The 20,968-nt window shown below is 32.2% G+C and overlaps 1 protein-coding gene across 7 annotated transcripts in view; it reads right to left on the bottom strand.

Annotated features, from left to right (window-relative positions):
• The window catches only part of Hr3 (nuclear hormone receptor 3 ROR-beta), a 111,872-nt gene extending 91,783 nt beyond the window's left edge, over window positions 1-20,089 (bottom strand). For 6 of the 7 annotated variants that reach the window (XM_085188948.1, XM_085188920.1, XM_085188951.1 and 3 more), the window contains exon 1: window positions 6,468-6,987. In XM_085188948.1, coding sequence (XP_085045074.1) covers window positions 6,468-6,972 — 505 coding nt within the window. In that variant the 5' untranslated portion in view covers window positions 6,973-6,987. Of the gene's footprint in view, window positions 1-6,467; window positions 6,988-20,064 lie in introns of those variants that run through there. The other variant, XM_085188950.1, reaches the window with a different exon arrangement.
• Window positions 20,090-20,968: the final 879 nt, after the last annotated feature.

Here is a 20,968-nt window from a genome sequence, read left to right on the forward strand (position 1 = left end):
TCGTCTTATTACGAATGACAATTAAAATAATTAATTTCCTCAAGTGAGAACCGAACCGACAACCGTCGCATTTACAGTCAAACGCTGCCACGACCTAATTAAATAACAATATATATTATATATATATATATATATATATATATATATATATATATATATATATATATATATACTATATATCAAACAAAGATTATATAGATTATAGAAATGGCTTACAAGCATAATCCAGTTCACACTTCACGCAGTCGTAAGCCTCCATTTATAGGGCAGTGAGACAGGGCGCGATCGATAGCGACGCCTATATATAAATATACTATAAGAAGTTACATTGTCTTGGTTCGTTGTCTTTTAAGGGTGGTCATTTGCTGAGTTAGTTAGTTAAATTGTTAGTTACGTTAATATTACAATAAAAATCTATTTTTTTTTATTTGAATGACTGACAGAACGTACTGATCGAATTCGGCGGCGTAGAACGCTGAATTGTACCATATGAGTTTGTTTGGAAAGCGTTAAGCGCGATTTCTCGATTTTTAGGAGAACGGGAGAAAATGATTTTACTTAAGTTACGGGCGGCTAATAGTTAGACATTAATAGTATTATAAAGCAAAAGATTTGTTTGATATTTAAAAAAATATATATAAGATTAGGAATTATAAATTTAGAACCGCAAAAAAAAATGTTGTAATATCCACACACTTATATATCGAAATTTTCACGAATACGAAAATTTCACATCATTAATTACATATTAAATACTTAGTTAAATAATAAAAAACATGCACAACTTACTCAATCAACCCATCACGACAAGATGGGTGTCTAGTATATACTAATACTAGCGGACGCGCGCAGCTTCGCTTGCGTATTTAAGGGTGAATTCTAATAACCCATGAAACATGTGTTCAATGAAATATTTTTAAGAGTCTAAACTTCAAATTTTATAAAAATCGGTGGCGATTTAAAAAAAACCTATACAAACTTTCAACCCCTTATTTGCACCCTTAGGGAGAGAATTCTAGAAAACGATGAAATACGTGTTCAATTAAATACTTTTAAAAATCTAAATTTGAAATTTTATAAAAATCGGTGCCGATTTAAATTTTTTTCCATACAAACTTTGAACCCCTATTTCACACCTTTAGGGTTAAAATTTTTCAAAATCCCTTCTTAGTGGATGTCCAGATTACGAAAGTAAACTTTTGTCCAAATTTAACGTTTCTACGCACAGCGGTTACGGCTGTGCGTGCGTCTTACCTCAGTCAGTGAGGACAAGTCCTTTTATATATATAGATTATAAAGCGAAAGAGTTTGTTTGGTTCATGGCGCTAATATCAGGAACGACTGGTTCAAATAGTTTTTTTTGTTTCAAGTACTCTGTTTACCGAATGAATGAAGTACGATTTATTTATGTATAAAATGAGTCTCCCCAATGAATCCCAGACAACTGAATGATTTATTAGTGGATTCGACATAAGTAGGTATAGTAAGTATATATTGTCTAGCCCAGCAGATATATACTAAAACAATAGCGACACGCTCGCGAATTACACTACATAAACATATATGTACTTACTTACTTACTTTAGTTTACTAATAAAATTAATATAATATTAGAAAGTTAAAGACAATCACCTCTACATTAAAAAATAAGTTTTAATAAAATAGTTATTTTTTAGCCATTTTGTCGAACTAAGTACTTTATTCATTTCCATGTTGAAAAAAAAACCAATTAATGGTAGAACTGCATATCGCAAAATAAATCAATAGGTGAGAGATAAATTGGTGCTAAGTGATTACTGCGCTGAATCAACACCCACCCATTTGAACGGTGTGCTATAAAAAATATTTATGTCGCCTGGATTTGAATTATTAGATACTTATATCTAATATCTGGATTATCCTTGTTAGGTTGGAGTAACTTTAGTATTTTTTAAACTATTTCAGCGTTCTACGCCGCATAATTCAAGCTGTGCTTTGTCCGTGTGTCTCAATTAAATAGTTTGTAAAGTAAACCAACAGAAACTTTTTAAACAATGACAAACAACATAAAATTTAAAAGGTCGTTCCGCCCATTACATGTGATTTTTTTAATTGTTTTTAATATAAACTATTCAAAATGTTGATACAAATCAATTTGCAATTATAAAGCTAAAGCGTTTGTCTGGTAGAACGCGCTAATCTCAAGAATTAGTTTAAATTGAAAAAATATCATCATTCCATTTATCCAGGGATATTATAGACATATACACATGCATTTTACATCATGTTTATCGCGTAAATCGACTTTAGCCGCGGTCAATTTTAAGTTATTTAAAATGACGACTGCCATAAATAAATACTATTTTATTATATTCAAGTTAAAGCACGTATTCTAGTCCGTTTACTATACTCGTACATAAGTAATTCACTTATATATTTTTGTCGATTCTAGCTTACGTAATACCGCGATGTCACGCGGCGGATGTTGACACGTCACGTATACGAGGAAACACATAAAAAGGACGCTAATGGATTTTTAGCTCTGTTTGTGCTTTCATATATCTAGATTATATAGAATTTTTCTTTTTTTAGTTTCTTGATATATCCCGATAATAGGAGAACCTATTGTTAAGATGCCCCGCTCCCCACTTTTCCCCCTAATTTTTATTTTGCCTTTGTCCATGAAGACGAAGCCGAGACAGGAATATATAGCACCTAAACCACACATTAGATTTTTTGACTTATTAAACCTTTTGTTTTCAATACATGTATTTATTAGGTATGCATGAACTATAGCATAAATAAATAATTAACAAAGTAACATTACATTTAAATTAAAATGATCCTCCCTATCCCGTGGGAAATTACGATTTTCCGGGATCGGTGCGATCGAAGCGAAGGTACGAGCTAGTTCAATATACAATTCGCAAGTAATATCTTTGCCAAAATTCGTGAAGCACAATTTGTTGTAATTTGGCATTGAACATATAATAGAAATATATGCATATATAAGAGTATTATATGTTGGTACTCATTTTAAAACCAAATCATCACTTTCCTTGCCAAATATTACACTGTTAGGCTGAAAAGTGCAAACATTGCTTTATTGCTGTTTGCTATTGATAGATAACCTAAAAAATATTTATATACCTTCGTAATTGAAAAACGACCTATCTTTATAATATGTAAAACTTTTCCATTACTTTACGACTGACAGACAACGCACAGACGAAACTACATGTGGACCTAGTGTTCAAACAATTCGTTGGAAATTGAAGCCACAATTGTTGCGTTTACAGTTACGCTCTCAATCTTATTTTCTTAACAAGAAAGTCATGGCTAAGAAACATCAAGGAATGGACTGGAAATAAAACTGCCGTAGATTTGATTCATTTGGCCAGGAACAGGACTAAGTATGCGAAGTTGACTGCCAACCTTCACTAGTTGGAGAGGCACATTAAGAAGAAGAACAAGAAATATGATGATATGCCAATACTGCATTTTAAAGGTTGTCCAGGCACAGCGGCACCGAGTCCGGCTATAAGTGCTACGGTTGTGGATTCAATTCTTACTAGGAGTTGAATTATTCTAATATTCTCGATTTGATAAGAAAACGAAAACCCGGTCCAGCCACTAAATAATGTCTCGAAAATTTAGCGGTGCGTGGGAAACGGAGAATCTTAATACTAGGTTCCTATTATATGCAGAGTAGGCAGAGAGAATGAACATAAAGCTAAAAAATATTGCTTCTATAGATATTGATCGATGACTAAACCACTATCGCTCACTGTTTCTGGGAATAGCGGCTTTATTAACTCGAATATAATGAATGCACCCAAATTACATGTTGCCCTTCATTTTTGAATTATTAATACTTATACCGATTACCTTTTTGTTTGTTTAAGATTTACATCTATTTTTTTTATAGCTTCACGCTGTAATAGCACGGTAGGAACGTAATGTGAACACACTCCGTTCCTCATTCCTCCAAATTCTGGACGCATTGCGTATTGAGTGACTGGACTTACCGCCACGCTTTGCATCGACACCAGAGCGGAGAAATGAAAATATGAAACATTTCATTTCCTAGAGTAGGAATCGAATCCACAATCTGTCAGGTTTACATTCACACTTTGTACACTTGCGCCACACTTCGCCTCTACAATTTGATAAGCGTGTATAGAAATTTTGGCAATTCTTACAGTTTGGGCATGCGTGAAGAGAATAAACACACACACACACACACAAACATATTAGATAATTAGTCACATAATTGATTGTAATTTAGATATAATTATTTGCCCAAAAACGATATATCGTTTTTGGGCAAATAATTTTCTTTCTTTTAAGTTTGATTCTACCTCCTACAATGCAATTCAGAAGTCACTGAATGGGTTTTCTTTGTGTAGTTTTTAATTGTTTGAAAAAATATATATTAATTTTTATTTATTTTTATTTTATACGAATTTTAAAAAATAAGTTCAATCAAAACTTTTAAAAAATCAGCTAAATGTCGTAAATACAGTGATCTTACACTCATTAGTCTCAATTAACCACTCACAAAGCGAAATAATCACAAAAATCGATAAGACTCATTCATAACAACAATATAGAACAGTTTCCAAACATCACGCAACCTGACGTAATAAGCGAAGTGGGTTAGTCGAGGCTTCCCCTATCTCCCCTTTGAATATTTAATAAACACGTACGCGTCCTATCTGTGTTTATCTTTGGTGCGATTTTTTTTAGCTTCGGTCTATATTCTTTATATAGAATTATATAGAAAGAGGGAACCTAGTGTTAAAACACTCTATTCTCCGTTTTCTGTCAAATTTTCAAATTATTTATTCCTCCGAGAGGAAATCAAACCCACAATCGTTGCGTTTACAGTCACACGCTACGCCACGATGATTATATAAAAACAGGATTATTTAGAATATTGAATAGACATTTATATTGAAAGGAAATAAAGTGTATTTTTTTTAATACACATGCTGTCAAGGTACTCCCGCTATACGCCCGAATACGAGACATATTGCATGTCGACTGACAGAACTGAACGCCAGCTCGACTGACATGCCAGAGTGGGAAAATGAAAATGATTGATTCTCCCAATTGGACATTGAACCGACAATCATCGCGTTAATAATCAGATCCTGGACTTATTGTGCCACAATGATATTTTATTTTTATATTTACGATATATTCCGTTTTATTTATATTTAATTATTATAAATTAAATGATGATATATTTTATAGTTGGCCACAATGTAAATATTATTTAAAATGAACTATGAACTGCAAAGTAGAAAAATAATTCAATATTTGTAATATCAGTTTTTATGGTTCCGTTATGGTTCAGTTACGTTAATTAAAGGCTTAAAACTAAAAGATACACTCATAGTTGCAAAGCAAGACTTATATTCGTTGAATTTGTGCAATTGAACGATCTAAGTACAGAAGACAGTAAATTGAAATGTAGTTTTGGGGGTCATTTGTTTTTATTTAATTTAGTTATGACACTAATATGTTAGAGGAAAGCGAGTGAGGAATAAAAAGAAAGTTTTTTTATATACCGAGAATTAATTACGTATAAAATATTAACCTGTAACCTGTATAAATATTAGCCTGTAAAAAAATAAAATCGGGATTTTACGTTTTATCGTCCACGCAAACGAACTTTCAGTCGGTGTGTACTATATATACGAGTATGTCGTTTAATTAAAAAGATTATAATATAATTTGTAAATAAATACACCTAGTTATATTAACAAATCTAACTAGCCTGGACTATAAAAAGAACTTGTACTAGAAAGAAATAAATATAGCCCTTTTTACTAATGTAATATAATAAACGATACTCTTTACCCAAAATGGAAAATTTTATATACAGATGTCGCTATGTAAGTATGAAATTTTCATCTATGTACAAGGTAAGGCAAATACCCTGTTACATGGCTTATTATGTACATACTAACATGTATAAGAAAAATATTAGTAGATAAGTTAGATTGGCAAAGATTTCTTCTTTTCTTTGTAAATTTTACACGGAACAAAGCGAGCAAGCTGAAACTGGGGCGTTGAAATTACAGGAATAGGATAACAGAAATCGATAGCGTTGAAAATTTTTACGGAAACGGTGAAATTTAATCCAATTATGCTCTAGTTTAGTTCGTTTTTATCAAAATGGCCACCTTTTTATTGATTATCTTACACATTTGTTTGTCCGTGTTTTTAAATTAGTTGTTATTTTTTTGGATTTAGGTGTAAATATGAAAAATAAGCTTGATTATAATAAAACTTTGATGTTAAACAAAATAAAAATCGTTTCATTTCAATCAAAACACTATTTCATACGATGAAAACAAAGTTGACATATTGACCTATATAAAGATCTAGGCCCAAACACTGAATAACCTACCATATAAATAGACGTTCGTACAAAAGATATAAATACAATAGGATTGCACCAAAATAAACCAAATTACCTGACGCAGTAGTGGTGGCCACTGTCGATATCGATAACGTGGTCGTCGTCGTTGTCGATGTTTCACTGGATGTGTTCGCCGCGTTCGTCATCTCCACGATTCGGTCGACGGCAATTCGATTCCCGGGTAGGACACCTTCCGGCTGTGACTCCTCAGTCACTTCCGTCTCCTCCACCTGAGGACTGGGCGCCGCTTGGCTCAAGTCATTCGCCACAATGACGTTCACGGTCGTCAATGACTCCATATCAGAATTTTCGCCTTGTACTTGAGAATTGTCGATATAAACGGCCGCTGATCGCGCTCCAAGCGTCTCCATTACACTCTCCGCCAACGATCGAGTGGAAAGCTCATCCATATCAATATCCTGCTTTATGTCTATAATGATCTGGTGGCGCTTGCCGGAGCCAGACGGGCTCTGCACCTGGTGGACGCTGACCTGCGCCTCCGCCTGGGACATGTGGTGCTGGATGACGTGCGTCAGCTCGACGTCCCGGTTGCCCGCCATCGCTGTCAGACTTACTTGTATGTATCAGTATCAGTATCAGTCGTGGTATCGATTTAGCCTATTCTTATAATAATGAACACAGTTATCACATAGCCGGGCTCGCTGGCCGTCAGGCGTCAGGGCGCCCGCAGTGCAGCGCGCAGATGCATCGCAAGTGGGTCACAGGTCAACATCCTAAGTTCTTAAATATATTGTGCGTTTATTGGCAGTGGTGGTTGGAGGCGCTGGAGCCGCTGGACCCGCTGGACCCGCTAGTCCCGTCAGACCGTCAGTCCCGAGCCGGCGCGGTCGGGCGGCGGCGGGCGCGGGGACACATTGACACAGTGTCCTATATCCAGCGCGACGCGACGCGGCCGTCGCTCGTAGCCGCTGTGAGGCCTACGAGGCGTAGCGGCGGTAGCGCTACGGCGCGCGACGTAGCCCGCCCGCGGACGCTTCCGGTGCACTGTCTACGGATACGTCGCGGGATATCGGATTATTTTTTGGATTTGTTAATTCTGCGTTTTTTTGTTACGTTAGTTAGTATAGTTGGGTGCATACATTGTGTTAATATTTAGTTAATTTACATAAAATGAATTATTTGATTTGTTAAACTATGTCATGATTAAAAAACCATAAATCAGCAAGTACCGCCAAATATATTAAAAACACTTGACGAAATAAGCATATCTATAGCACAGCATATCTATAGCATATCTATACATAACACAACAATTCCTTGAAAAATATTATATACCGACACCGACTTATCTCGCGACGTATCCCTACTAAGTCCGCACATAGTAACCCACATTCGCTGACACGTGCATACGCATGCGCAGAATCATATATAACGGTGTCCTTGTCCCGCATCGCACCTTCTCCCTCACTCCTTCGATCGTTCGGGAATGACGAAAAAGCATATAATCGAATTTATGTTGGTTCCCGGGGCCCGTCAGGTAGCGATGACAACGAAATGTTTTTTTTTTCGTAGTTTTTTTTTTTGATTTTTTCATTGCAATATTTGCTAGTAGCAGGCTAGGTAATGTTAGAATTTATTTTTGCTATATGATTTTCATTTGGAATGTTTAAAAACTTAAAACATTGGCTTTGAAATTATATTTTTATAAATATTTGAGGCTTGTGACGAACACGGCGTCTGACTATAAATGCAGCGGTTGTGGGTTCGATAAACAACCAATCACTTGAAACAATTAATTATTCCCCCCCTCCAGTGAGACAAAACGTAGCGTTAAGTTCCGCCACTCAATTATTTCCTGCTATATGTGGGATAGCGTAAAGCTGAAATAAATATTGATCAAATAATTTTGTGATTATACTCGTTCCCGTTTGTGTTTAGGGTTAGGGAGCCCCAAATTCGAATTTAATTGCTTTGTTACATAAGAAAATTTTATCATGAGTGTGTGTGAGTTCGTAAGCTACTTCTTACTTGTTGATATGTCTTTTTTATATTCATTTTATGGACGAGTTAAAAAATCATTAAATAAAATAACGTTTACGGGTTCTAATTCCATACATACATAAAAATAAAACCATGAAGTAAAATAGATTTGATTGAATATATTCTACTTCATAATCAGCAGCTGCTGAGTGGCTAAACTCACCTCGATTTGTTTTCTTACGAGAGCAAGAAAATTAAAATGACATTCCACCGAATGGAAATCGAACTCACAACCATCACGTTAACAGTAAAAAAATACATAAATATTACATATGGTACAAATGTAATATTTACATTATCGATTGGTTACATATATTTCGTAATAGCTTAGATCTCTACGACGCGACGTCAGAAACAGTTCGTTGATAACGACTAAAGAGCATATATTTTACTATCAAAACGCACACTAATGTTGAATACATGTTTGTATTGAATATTAGTGTGTATTTTGACTTGTCATATTCTAGATTTGAATTTAGGGCTTTTAGAAAGCGATTTTAAAACGTTCATATTTTTTTTTTGGCAATCGCTGTATCCCGCATGTAGCAAGGTAGACAGATGGAACCTAGGGTTAATTCATTCGGCCCGATCTTGGAGACATTGCGTATTGTGGGGGAACCATTTTACTACTGTGGGGACTTTTATAATATAAAGTAAATATATATTTTTTTCGTATACATATTTCATTTTTTCCAATTTTTTTGCTAACCGTCCGTTTCTCATTACGTAACAGTATGATCTAAGTCCAAAACAAGGAAACCCGAGGTAAACACGGCCTATTTCACTGCCTTTCCCTTTCACTTTATTATATTGTGTGAAATATATTTATTTTAATGTATATGCATCAATATATGCATTGATATGCAAAAAATATGATATGCAGATAAAATAAAAAAAAATGGAAAAAATACATGTCAAGTCTATGCCGGCAACTGAGTTTGCGTGAACATTATATGGAAAATGTAGTTTTTTTTCCGTTCTCCTAGAAAATTCTACAAATCCTCTCTTGTTACTTCCCTACACTATTTAGCCTATGTACATATGTGCTTAAAATACAGTACACAGTACAGTAAATATATTACATTTTAAATATCTATTATTCGATATTTTTAGATAAAGTTCTCATTGTGAATACTATAAAGTAATACTTTATATTACATATTTATAGATTAAAACTTAAAATGAAGGTCCCTTGAAACTTAAAATCCTCAAACACATTACCTCCCTTACCGCCGTTGGTAAAAAAGACTTGAAATACAAAATTTCCTGAATTTCTGACGTAAGCGTTCTGTAATATCAATGCCGAGGGACGCTGTGCGTGGCACCCTCGCCTCCCTCTTGAATTATATGTATGTATGTTTGTGTATCTATACCTCGGCTACAGCTTGGTTCGTATTAGAACGAAGTGGATTTAAATGTCAGTAATGCCTGTAATTTCCATATATAAAATATATTAAATTGGATATTAATATGTATGTTGAAGTCATTTTCAATTTTTGGTTCACAATTGTTATTGACCTTTTTGGAGTTCTTCAGTGACTTTAAATCCTATTATATAGAAGAATGTATTATATAGAACAGAGTGATTTGTCACTAGGTTCTGCTAAATTCTTCGTTTTTCCTCAAAATGTAAAAAAAAAATATGCCAATATTGAGCACAACTTTTGATACCTTCTTTTAAAAGATATAATATTTTTTTAAAGATTTAATACTTTTTTTAAAATATTTTTTTACAGAAAAATATATGTATACGATAGGCGTGTACTATTTGGGACGCATTGAAGACTCAAGGCCGCGTACACTGCACTGTGCACAGCGAAGTTTTTAGGTCTGCATTTTGTAAAGATTTCTCGACCTTATCCCACTTTCTGTATGCATCAGCTTGTTTACATGTAAGGGGATGGAGAAGGCTAAAATATTTACGTGTATTTTTTTTCTATATTTATATTGCTAGCGATGTTATCTATGTTTTTAATTTATTAGGTTAAAAAATACTAAAAATAGTTTATAAAATATATATGAGGATACTCTACATATCTTATTTTTTTTGCATCCAGATGCCTCTTCGTTATGAACCGACGATGGCCTTATATATCTATTTATATGAATGAAATGTTTCTATACTGGATTTGTTTATCTTGATGTACTAAAAAATCAAATTAATATTGATAATTCGTATAGCTTCCGCAAAAGTAACATACAGGAACCGATCCGAGCTACCCCGCTATGAATAAAACGAGAAGCCAAAAAAAATACTTGAGAAAAATATTAATATTTTTTATATAAACAAGATAAAAATTTGTACTTAAACGAATTATTAGCTCTATCCCACACGTTTATTAACATCGAGATATAACTTAAGTAAAATTTAATAATAATAATAATAATGAGAACTCATGATATACTTAATTTTTAATAAACCGTAACCATTTTTAATAAAAACGCCGACTCCCAAGGCCTCAAGAGCGGCCTTGAGACATTAAAAAACATAAAGTATATCATATACAAATACATACATAAATAAAATGTATGCATACATATATTTTGTCACGCCGTACTCCTCGTATAGCAGGGTAGGTGAAGGAAGCTCATATTAAGACCATTCCCCATGCACTCTCCAATTGTCCGAGACATTGCGTATTGAAAGGCGGAACTAAACACTGCGCATATATTATATTAAATATTTACTAATGGACACTACTGCCTTGATGTTTGGATTTTAAGTTAATATTGCGAACTCACAAGTCAATTACGAATATAGCTTTGATAACCACTATTATTATAAATGTTATGAAGTTAATGTGTTTTTTATATTTGAAACATAGTGTCTCAACACTAGATTCTCAGGTTGCCTTTTGCCTACCCTGCTATGTGTGGAATACAGAGCGAATTTAAAAAGATAATCACTCACCAAAGTAAAATGATTCCAATATTCAGTGTAAGGTCGTTTATAAAATGAAAAGTAAAACGTTAACACGTACATATTTCACACTTTTTAAGCAACGAGGGTCCTCGGAGTGTGGCAGTAGGTACTCGCAAGTCTAGACTCCCTTTCGGCCTTGAACTTAAAGGAACACTTCAATATTAAATTTTGCAGGCGAAATTCTGAGCTGTTTTTATGTATATTATACATTTTTTGTGTGATATTTACAGAATTAAAGCAGTGTTGTGTTATTTTTTTTTTATATTTTTACTATATGGTATGAAACTAACGAAAAAAACTTTTTTTTTAAGTATAAAAAAATATGTTAATTTTGTGAACGATTGTTTTTATTAAAAGAAAAACATAAATCTCCCACTTATTATACAAATAATGGTGGCTTATAAAAAAAAACTATAATGTCAGAACTTTACTACAACAAACTTCGCACATTTTTACGAACATACAAAAGTAAATTAATCAGTTATATTCATCGCTCTCCTAACAAATATAAATAAATAGTCGATCGTAAAATCATCAATCAATACTTCTATACTAATATTATAATCTCAGGAACTAATGGTTCGAATTATAAATTTATTTTTACGTTGAATAGTATTATTTTTGATATGGATAGAGTTTTAACACATCACTTTAATCGTTTAGATGTAACCTCTAACCTCTGCACCTGTTTAGAGTTACCTCTTGGCCACGAACAATGTAAGTGTCTAAGAGGTAAGCATTGCTATTTGACCACTAGGACAAAGCTGCAGTCAAAAGCCAGTTGCTAATCAAAAGGTTATTCACCAAATCTTTTACTAAAATAAATAAGTACAGTAAGAAAAATTGAAGCTCACGCAACGAATGAGGCGTGTCAAAAACGTGCCATCTATTATTCAATAGCGGTACTAAATTGCGAATTTAAAAGTAAAACCGTCTCAAGTCACGTGCGCCAGCTAACGGGAAACCCCCGAACTCCGTTCATTGAACCGCCGAATTGCGCAACGCTGTTACGGTATCTTTCAAATTGACATTGACAGCTAAGAGAGGGTTGCCAGTTGATATTACTGAAAGCTTTTTAGTGTTATAATAAATTGTTCATATCTATTGAATGATATAATTACAGATTCATAGGTTTTCTTAATACTTTTATAATGCACAATTAATCCTTTATCCCTTTGCTTAATACGAAAGAAACATTTAAATTTAATTTATTTATCACTTTACAATTTAAGTTGAACATATGTTATTTCAGTTAAGAAAAGGTAAATAAATATTTGACATAAAATATACAAAGCATGTAAGCTGTATATTTAAAACATAACACGTAATCTTATACAGTATTTTTGCGAATACCTGCTCCGTTGAGGTCGGTAACCCTATTGGGATGCGACGCGAATTTAAAAAGAGAACTGTATTTTTTTTAAATGGGTCATCATTTGTATGCAGTCTGAGCACTTTACAGTTAAGCATAGGCACGCTAGATACAGCCTAGGAACAAGGTCGTGAGCTAAAATATGACCTGATTTGTTTTGCTATGTAAACAATCATCATTATGCTGCTATAATCTGTGGTCGGTAATTATAAAAACATTGTTTTGCTTATCAAATTATTATTAGATATAAAATATAATTTTAGCGTAAAAATTCGCATGAGAAACAGACGTGTCAAAATTTAATTAAACGTACATTAAATTTCCTGTTCGGCAAACGTTTGTAAGGTCTTTGCTTCACCAAAAATTAAAATAAAAAAAAACGCATAATTGGCGGTAAAACAACTTTCTCACACATTTCATAAATAGCTGTAAATATAATATTCTACAAACATAACGGATTATTGTGCGTGCTTAAAAAAGCTGTTTCGACCGGTCCAGGTGAACGAACTTTTTCGTTGAATCACACGAACATTTACAATACTCAATATAAATATACGAATATATTTTTACAAGTGCTCCGGTCGCGATTGTGGATTTTGAGTGGCGGAAGATAACGCCGTGCTACGCTTGTTACCAGAGCGAAGAAATGAAAATATTAAATAATAGAACCCACAACCGTCGTGTTCATAGTCACGCACTGTGCCAATGAGCCATGATTTCCTCAACATACGTAATATATTATAATTATATAATTTTTATATTAATAATTTGGTCGGTAAATGAAGAAAAATGTTTGAATTGAAATGGTTGAATTTCACGAGATTGCACCTGTCTACACTAATATTATAACGCTAATGAATTTGTTTGGTTGGTATAATGTCTAAGGAACTATTGGTTCGAATTTAGAAAATCTTTTTGTGTTGCATAGTTAATTTAGGATATTATTAGGATACCTATAACCTATAGACTCCATTCACCCATCACTTTTCCTTAGATCAGAGTTACCTTACATTTTTAGAAAATAGAAGTTTCAACCAAAGAAAATCCAAAGGTTTTCCTTTGGATATAGACTAAAAAGTTAGTCTTTCATAATAACTGTCCCTATTTTTCTTATAAAATGAGTTAAACTGAATAGTTTTTATGTTTTACGGAAATTGAGATAAATATGCAAAAAGTAATGGACTCCTCATCCATGCAATAATTGAATCCGCGACCTTTTTGACTTTTGAAATGGGACATTATGAATTTATATGAAAAGATTGAAATATATAAAAGTATTTTGAGCAACTCATGGCTCTGTGGCACAGCGTAAGTCTGTAAATGTGACGATAGTGGGTTCGTTTCCCTCCCTCATCAATGAATTATTTCACATTGTCATTCTCCTCGTCCTGGTAACAAGAAGATCCACCATTTAAAACGTAAACAAAACTAAAAAAGGTTACGTACATACTATCTATTTTATATTTAATATATATTTTACATGGGTTATAACTTAAAATGTTTACAGCTTTAACATTTATCAAGCATATATAATTTTACGGGTGACAAATTTGTTATCTTAATTTATATGTAAAATTTACGTCGTTAACCAGATGTTTTAAAATTTATTTGCGATAAAATTATTATTTTTAACATCACCGGTATACCGTCTTTTTCAAAAAGTATAGGCGGGAAGGGAAAATAATTGAATTTTTTTTTTAAATATAACATTTTACTTAAAATGCTTAAAATTAGGAATTTTTAAAACAGAATATTTTTTTGTATTCTTTTCTCAAACTTTAAAAATATTTTGTAAAATAAGCTGGTTGCCAGTCATGGGCGTATTCAAAGATATTTTCCAGGGAAGGCCTGGATTTTGAATTTATTTTTTGATACTAAGATTTCTAGGGTGGGCATAGACAACCCAGCCTCCCCTATTCCTACGCCCATGTTGCTCGTTGATATTAAACTTATAGGTAGGTACTAGATATTCAATTGTACTGCGCAAATATTCTTCAAACTAGTTAAAAAGTTACGTGAAACGCAAAATATATAGAAAAAAATTAAACAACCTGTGAGAAATCTAAGCTTCAGGTAAAAAATATCATAATAATATAATAATAATTTTTCGCTTAAAAAACAAACACTTGAATGGAGAAAGCATTTTTTGAAATGGGTTGAAATTAAAATATAATACAATAGAATCTAATACAATAGAATCAAAATAAAATTGTTATCAAAGTGATATTCCTTATTCCAATATTGATAGTGTATTTCATTAGAAAATGTTTAAAAACAAAATTTTCGAGTTACTATTTTATCATTGAACCAATAAAAATATTACATGTACCAGGTACCTATAGTGTCTGTTCTATGAATCAAATTAATGTACACAAAAAATACAAAAGTCCATTTATCACTGTTATCTAACATCATAGTCTGGCTTCTACTTAAAAATAATATGATAAAAAATATATATATATTATACTTATTTTTTATTGCCCGCAATAATTAAATCTTATGAGCATATATCACACGTAGTGTTAAGGCACTAATATAAGGGAGAACCGTCCTACACCAGAATGTTAGTAAATCTATACCAAACGGAGAAAATTAGCATTTTCTTATTATAAAGTTGAAAAATTTGAGCTTCTGCAGGCCTTCTTTCCCAGAAAACATAAGTCTAGATACAGTTTTGAATAATTTGCATGTTAAACTTAGCGCGGATATTTAAAAATACCGAACTTTTTTTAAATGTCTCGAATAGAATTCAAATACCCAGTCACTTATGAACTGCGTCTGTAACTTAATATCTAACTTAGTTTTATCATTGCCATGTTTATGTTTAAATATTTATGTTTTCCCTCTAACAACAAATGAATATTCTAACAGTTTTTACTTTATTCAGTAATTGTTTTTCTAGGAAAGTGCGAGTAACATATCCGCTAACCTAGTGACATTTAAAGTTATAAACCTATAGGTAAAATAAAAAATATAAGACTTTTTTAAGTTTATATTTTAATTTCAAAAATATGAATATATATATATATTCAAATAATAGAAACTGTAGTAAATTAAAAGATATTTAAATAATATAAGCGAAATTATAATCTTAAGCAAAGCTGCTGAGAAAAGACACGAGTAACTACTCGCATGCGACACATTCTAAATGCGACTAAGATAGTAAACAATTAACTTCTTAATATAATATTACCTATAGACTTCCTCGATAAATGGACTATAATAAACAAAAACAACGTTTTAATTCGTACAAGTACTTCCTAAGATTAGCGCTAAAATCAAACAAAATCCCTAGCTTTATAATATTAAATATAGATATTGGCCTCGTCTACTGTAAAAATAAAAATAAATCAAGTAATTTTTTCTTCTATCAGTATAGAAAAATCTATTATTAAAACATCTATTAAAGTAACCCTTCCCTCCTTTTATAGTAGTCATATTAGATTTTATACTCCTTATCTAACACGCAATGTCATATATTAGCTGTTAATTACAATTTTAATTTTTATTCTAATAAAAAAAATAATTTAAACTTAAAATGCGTCTAGACTTTTATCTGATTTGAACTTTTTAAAATGCATTTTTAGAACAATGAACTAAACAATAATTATTTGACTGTTGAATTAATTTTAAGGGACGGCTTTAGGTTAAATCCCTCGAGGGGAATGAACCCACAATCGTCGCTCGCTTACAAACTGTGCCGCTGCACCATGACGGAGTCATATATACAGTATACTTATCTAAAGTTAAAATTAATAACAAAAAGCTATAAACTTACGTATTGAAATATGTCTAAGATTACTGTTATTGTTACATACAAAATATATCTCCAACTTCACACAAAATATGAACAATTCAAAAAAACCCCATAAAATATTCATCCAATATGAATTTAAAATTACCCGATCAATTTTTAACAAAAAAACCGAATTCAAAATAGACTGTAGACACGCCCATACAACCAACAAATGTCACGGTCACATTTTCCCGCCAAAAATTGACAGCCACATTGTCAAACGTAAACAAGCAAAGGCTCGACGCTGTGCAGCCTACACCTGTTTTTTTTCCAGTCTCGGATCGCGACCATGTAACGGAGTACAGTTACACAGTATGTGGGTGAGGCTGAACCGTTATCGACGTCATTTTGTAGGGATGTGAGTATCGATTGAGGCAGCATTTGTTTTATGATTACGACATTTTTGTGTAACATATTGTAGCTTTTGTAGTGGAGTTGTATGATATGTCAGTCGTGTTTTTGTTAGTAATAAAGTTTGTTCATGGATATCATTTAATATTTGTGAGATTTCTTTATGTAATAATACATCGATTTCTTTAGTTTTGAATATGATAAATTTATAATAATTTACAATACAAACTCGAATATAATAAATTATAATTAAGGTAAATTAAAATCAATTATCTACTACAATTTAGGTAACAGTTCATAAAAAAATACTATACACACGCTACGCAAAGGTCATCGACATACTTATAGCCGCAATCCTGATAAACATTCCGTTTACATATCGATACGAGCAATCGCACTAACAGCGCGAGCAGCACATCACTATTGTACCGTAAGCTACGTCACGAAGAAAGGGACGTGCCAACGGTACAGGGCTATCGCAAAACTATCGCTTTTTCCACGTGGAATTGACCCGGACTGTAGAGCTATCTGTCCTTATCACTCGTTCTATATAAGAGAGAGATAGAAATGTAACTGAACTTAATTTATTTCTTAGAAATATGTTTTTAAATATATTTTTTTCTGGTATTTCTTCATTAATTTATAAACATCTTTTATTTTTTCCTATATATATATAGGTATATAATTTTTTTAATCAATCGTTTATAATAAATTAAATTTGATTAAATCAAATCTTTCTATGTCCGATTAATTAGTTATTATAATTGTAAAAAATCTCAATTTAATCGACATTATTCAAGTTAATAAATATTTAACATTTTATAGTATTTTATAAGTACATTCTGCATAATATTAAGATAAATATGAATGGTGGAAGTTGTACTACAAGATTGCGATGAGTTCGATGCCCTCTTTGGTAACAATCTGTTACTGATGTAATTTGAATGAATTTCATACGGAAAATTACATTTAAATAATATGAATAATGTTTATTACTTCAGAATTATTTCTTAATTTAATTCATTATGTAATTTAATATTAAAATTACATAACGGAATTTATGCATTAGGCGATTTATCTAAGCCTTACACAGAGATAACGTTAATTTAAAAAATATAATGATTGAAGATACACAGATTATTAAAAATAACACATGTTATACTCTAGCAATAATAGTACTGAAAAAATAAAACACATTTTGCTTTACACTAACATATAAATACCTCTAGAGCTCTATAATTTTGACATTTTTATATTTTTTCTTTATGTTTAGAACATATTTCATTGTATTTGTGTATTCATCATCATCATCGTCTTATAGGAAAACGCGACGATTGTGAGTTCGATTCGCAGTGGGAGGATTATATTTTTTCTACTTCCTCGTAACAAGACAAAGCGCGGTGTTGAGTTACGCCATACCTTGGGCGAAAAGTGGAAAACAGTGCGTCTTATTACTAAGTTCCCTTTGTCTAGTAGAGAAGAAGACAGTGTCTACCTTGTTATACGCAAAAAAGCTGCTTCTTCTATGTAGGTACTCGTATATTGTTTTGTCGAATCTTAATAGTAGCAAATAGCTTAACCGATTTTGATAATACTTTTACAATAACATTTATACGAGATGCTATGTTTTTCCTGATTATAAAGCTATATAATATATTTGCCACTTTTAATAAAAGATATGATGTGGTGCTCCAGCACCACCAGCTCCATCACCATCAATATTGCTAATATTTGGAATGGAACCTAGCACTACTGACACGAAATAAGCTTTTGCTTAGAGAAAACTATAGTATACCTAATGATAAAAACAAATAAACTGACATAGGGCCAGGGGCGAGTAAACTTAAATAATACTAATGAGTATGCTAAGGAAACCTAGTGCTTGGACGCACTTCTCTTCTTTTCAACCAACCGCGTGGGAAACGGAATGTCTCAACACTACTTTGCCTCTACCTACCCTGTAGTTAATATGCGGGATCTGTCGTGAACTTTTTTTATGATTAAAACATCGCTGGTATTTAAATCTAAGAAATATTTGAAAGTTTAATTCGTCTAATTTAAACAGAGTGTAAGCAGCTATTTACATATCATACAAATACCAATAGGAATTTTAGATAAGATCTTTCAAGTATTTAAAATAAGATTTGTAATTAATTTAATTATTTGATTAGATTTACAAATAATTTATGGAATCGTGGTCTAAGTCACCTTTCGCCTCAATCAGGTTAATAATTAAAAATTATACAATGTAATAACAAATTAATATCTTGATAATACCACATTTTTTTTATATATTCGAGATGTATATTGCAAAGTAGACAGGCGAGCCATTAGGTGCTGAGTGGCGGAACTAAACGCCGCGCGTTGTCTTATATATTCATTAATTAATATTACCAATTAATAAAGAAAGATATAATAATTATGTAGATAAAGTAATCAACACCAATTCCATTTTATCAAAGTTTATTATGTGAATTGATAAAAAACAGTTTTAATGTTAGCAAATTTTGGTACCTGAAACTCTCAGGCAATTGTACTGGTATTTTATTGCGGGTCAACGACCTTGGAATCGCTTAACATCTGGCGAAGACTAAAAATTAAGTGTTTTTGAAGTGAATATTTTGAAATTACACAGTTAAGATTTTTCGGTGGCTGCTCAAATTGATGCTTTCGCGTATTTTGAGAGAAGAAATAAAAAAAGAAACAATATGATAAAAGACTAAAGTATAAAAGGCTTTATTGTACTTGTAAATATGTTAAATTCAGTAAAAACTTGAAACAAACGTCTTACAATGGCGCCAATATTTGGTTAGAAAGTAACTCAATTTGGGATTGTAATCCACATCTGCCGAATGAATTTCAAATTGTATCTTGGTTTCCGTCAACAATAAGTGCATTCACCTCCCCAAGAAAAACTGTGCACCGTATAAAATGCAAATACGTTATAGATTATTAATTATTTATGCATTTACATAAAAAAATCTATTAAATATACTACAGATAAATAAGGAAATGTTAGTTTTTACATTGACTTTAAGTATGCTGTATTTTATTATGTATTTATATAATCTGTTATGCATCATTTAAAGTACTTTGGTTACGTTAAACTTACCTTTTTTTTCTTAATATATAGAATTTAACTATTAGATAATTCATATTAGAAATACTTCATTAAAATTTTAAATTATAAAAAATAAACATTAACTCACCTCGTATAGTACTAGGCATTTTGTCAGAAGAAAAATCCACCAATCATAAAAAACAACAGCCAAAAGAAAATCACTCAACACTGCAATCTAATGCAAACATAGTATATCACTGGCACTATATAGACAAAAAAGTGTACAAAATTAAAAAAAAAAACGAAATAAGCTACGAAATTGGCGCCACACGAGCTGTCAATGTCAAATCGCGGAAACCCGTCGCACGTCCAAGTGACGTGCGGGAAACTTGGCTTGTGCTTTTTTCGTTCCACCGCTCGGGCACCACTTGAGCTAACTGTAATTTTTTTCGTAGCACTAACGGTGTTAGCCGGTTTGAATCTTGCCTCGATCAATTGCAATGCGTGTCTAATGCGCGCGAATTGAGATATCGAATTTAGATATTCTGGGAGTTGAAAATCTTAGTGATAGATTGGTTTTCTTTTAATTTTCTTTGTGAGTGCAGAATTTGTGTATTGTGGTTTAACTTTGAGTTAGAACGTAACTGTTAACTGTAGAAACTTGTATTGTAAGATTTAAGTTAGCTTCAATATACTTGACCTACTTTTGCTTAGTGTTTTGTTTTTGTTTACGAAAGCAGTTATATGGTGTTTCACGCATAGTAGACTGAGGGAACCTACTGTCGAGACACTCCGTTTTCCATTTCTCGAGAAATTTCCCAATTGTCGAGAAATTGTGCAAACGGTACAATTAAACTAATTTAAATATAATCATTTCCCCATAATACAGATCGAATCTACAGCCATCGCGTTTACAGTCAGAGGCTATACCACTGTGTCTCTAAAGCCTCAACTTAATGGTTTTTTGTTTATTTTAAGATATTTTTATGAAACTAAATCCTATGACAAAGAACTACATATAAGCTTGCAATAATTAATTGTTTGCAGTTAAG

Source organism: Heliconius melpomene, chromosome 7 (genome assembly GCF_056956725.1).
Source record: "Heliconius melpomene rosina isolate 202511_hmr_F chromosome 7, ASM5695672v1, whole genome shotgun sequence".
Classification (NCBI taxonomy): Eukaryota; Metazoa; Arthropoda; class Insecta; order Lepidoptera; family Nymphalidae; genus Heliconius; species Heliconius melpomene.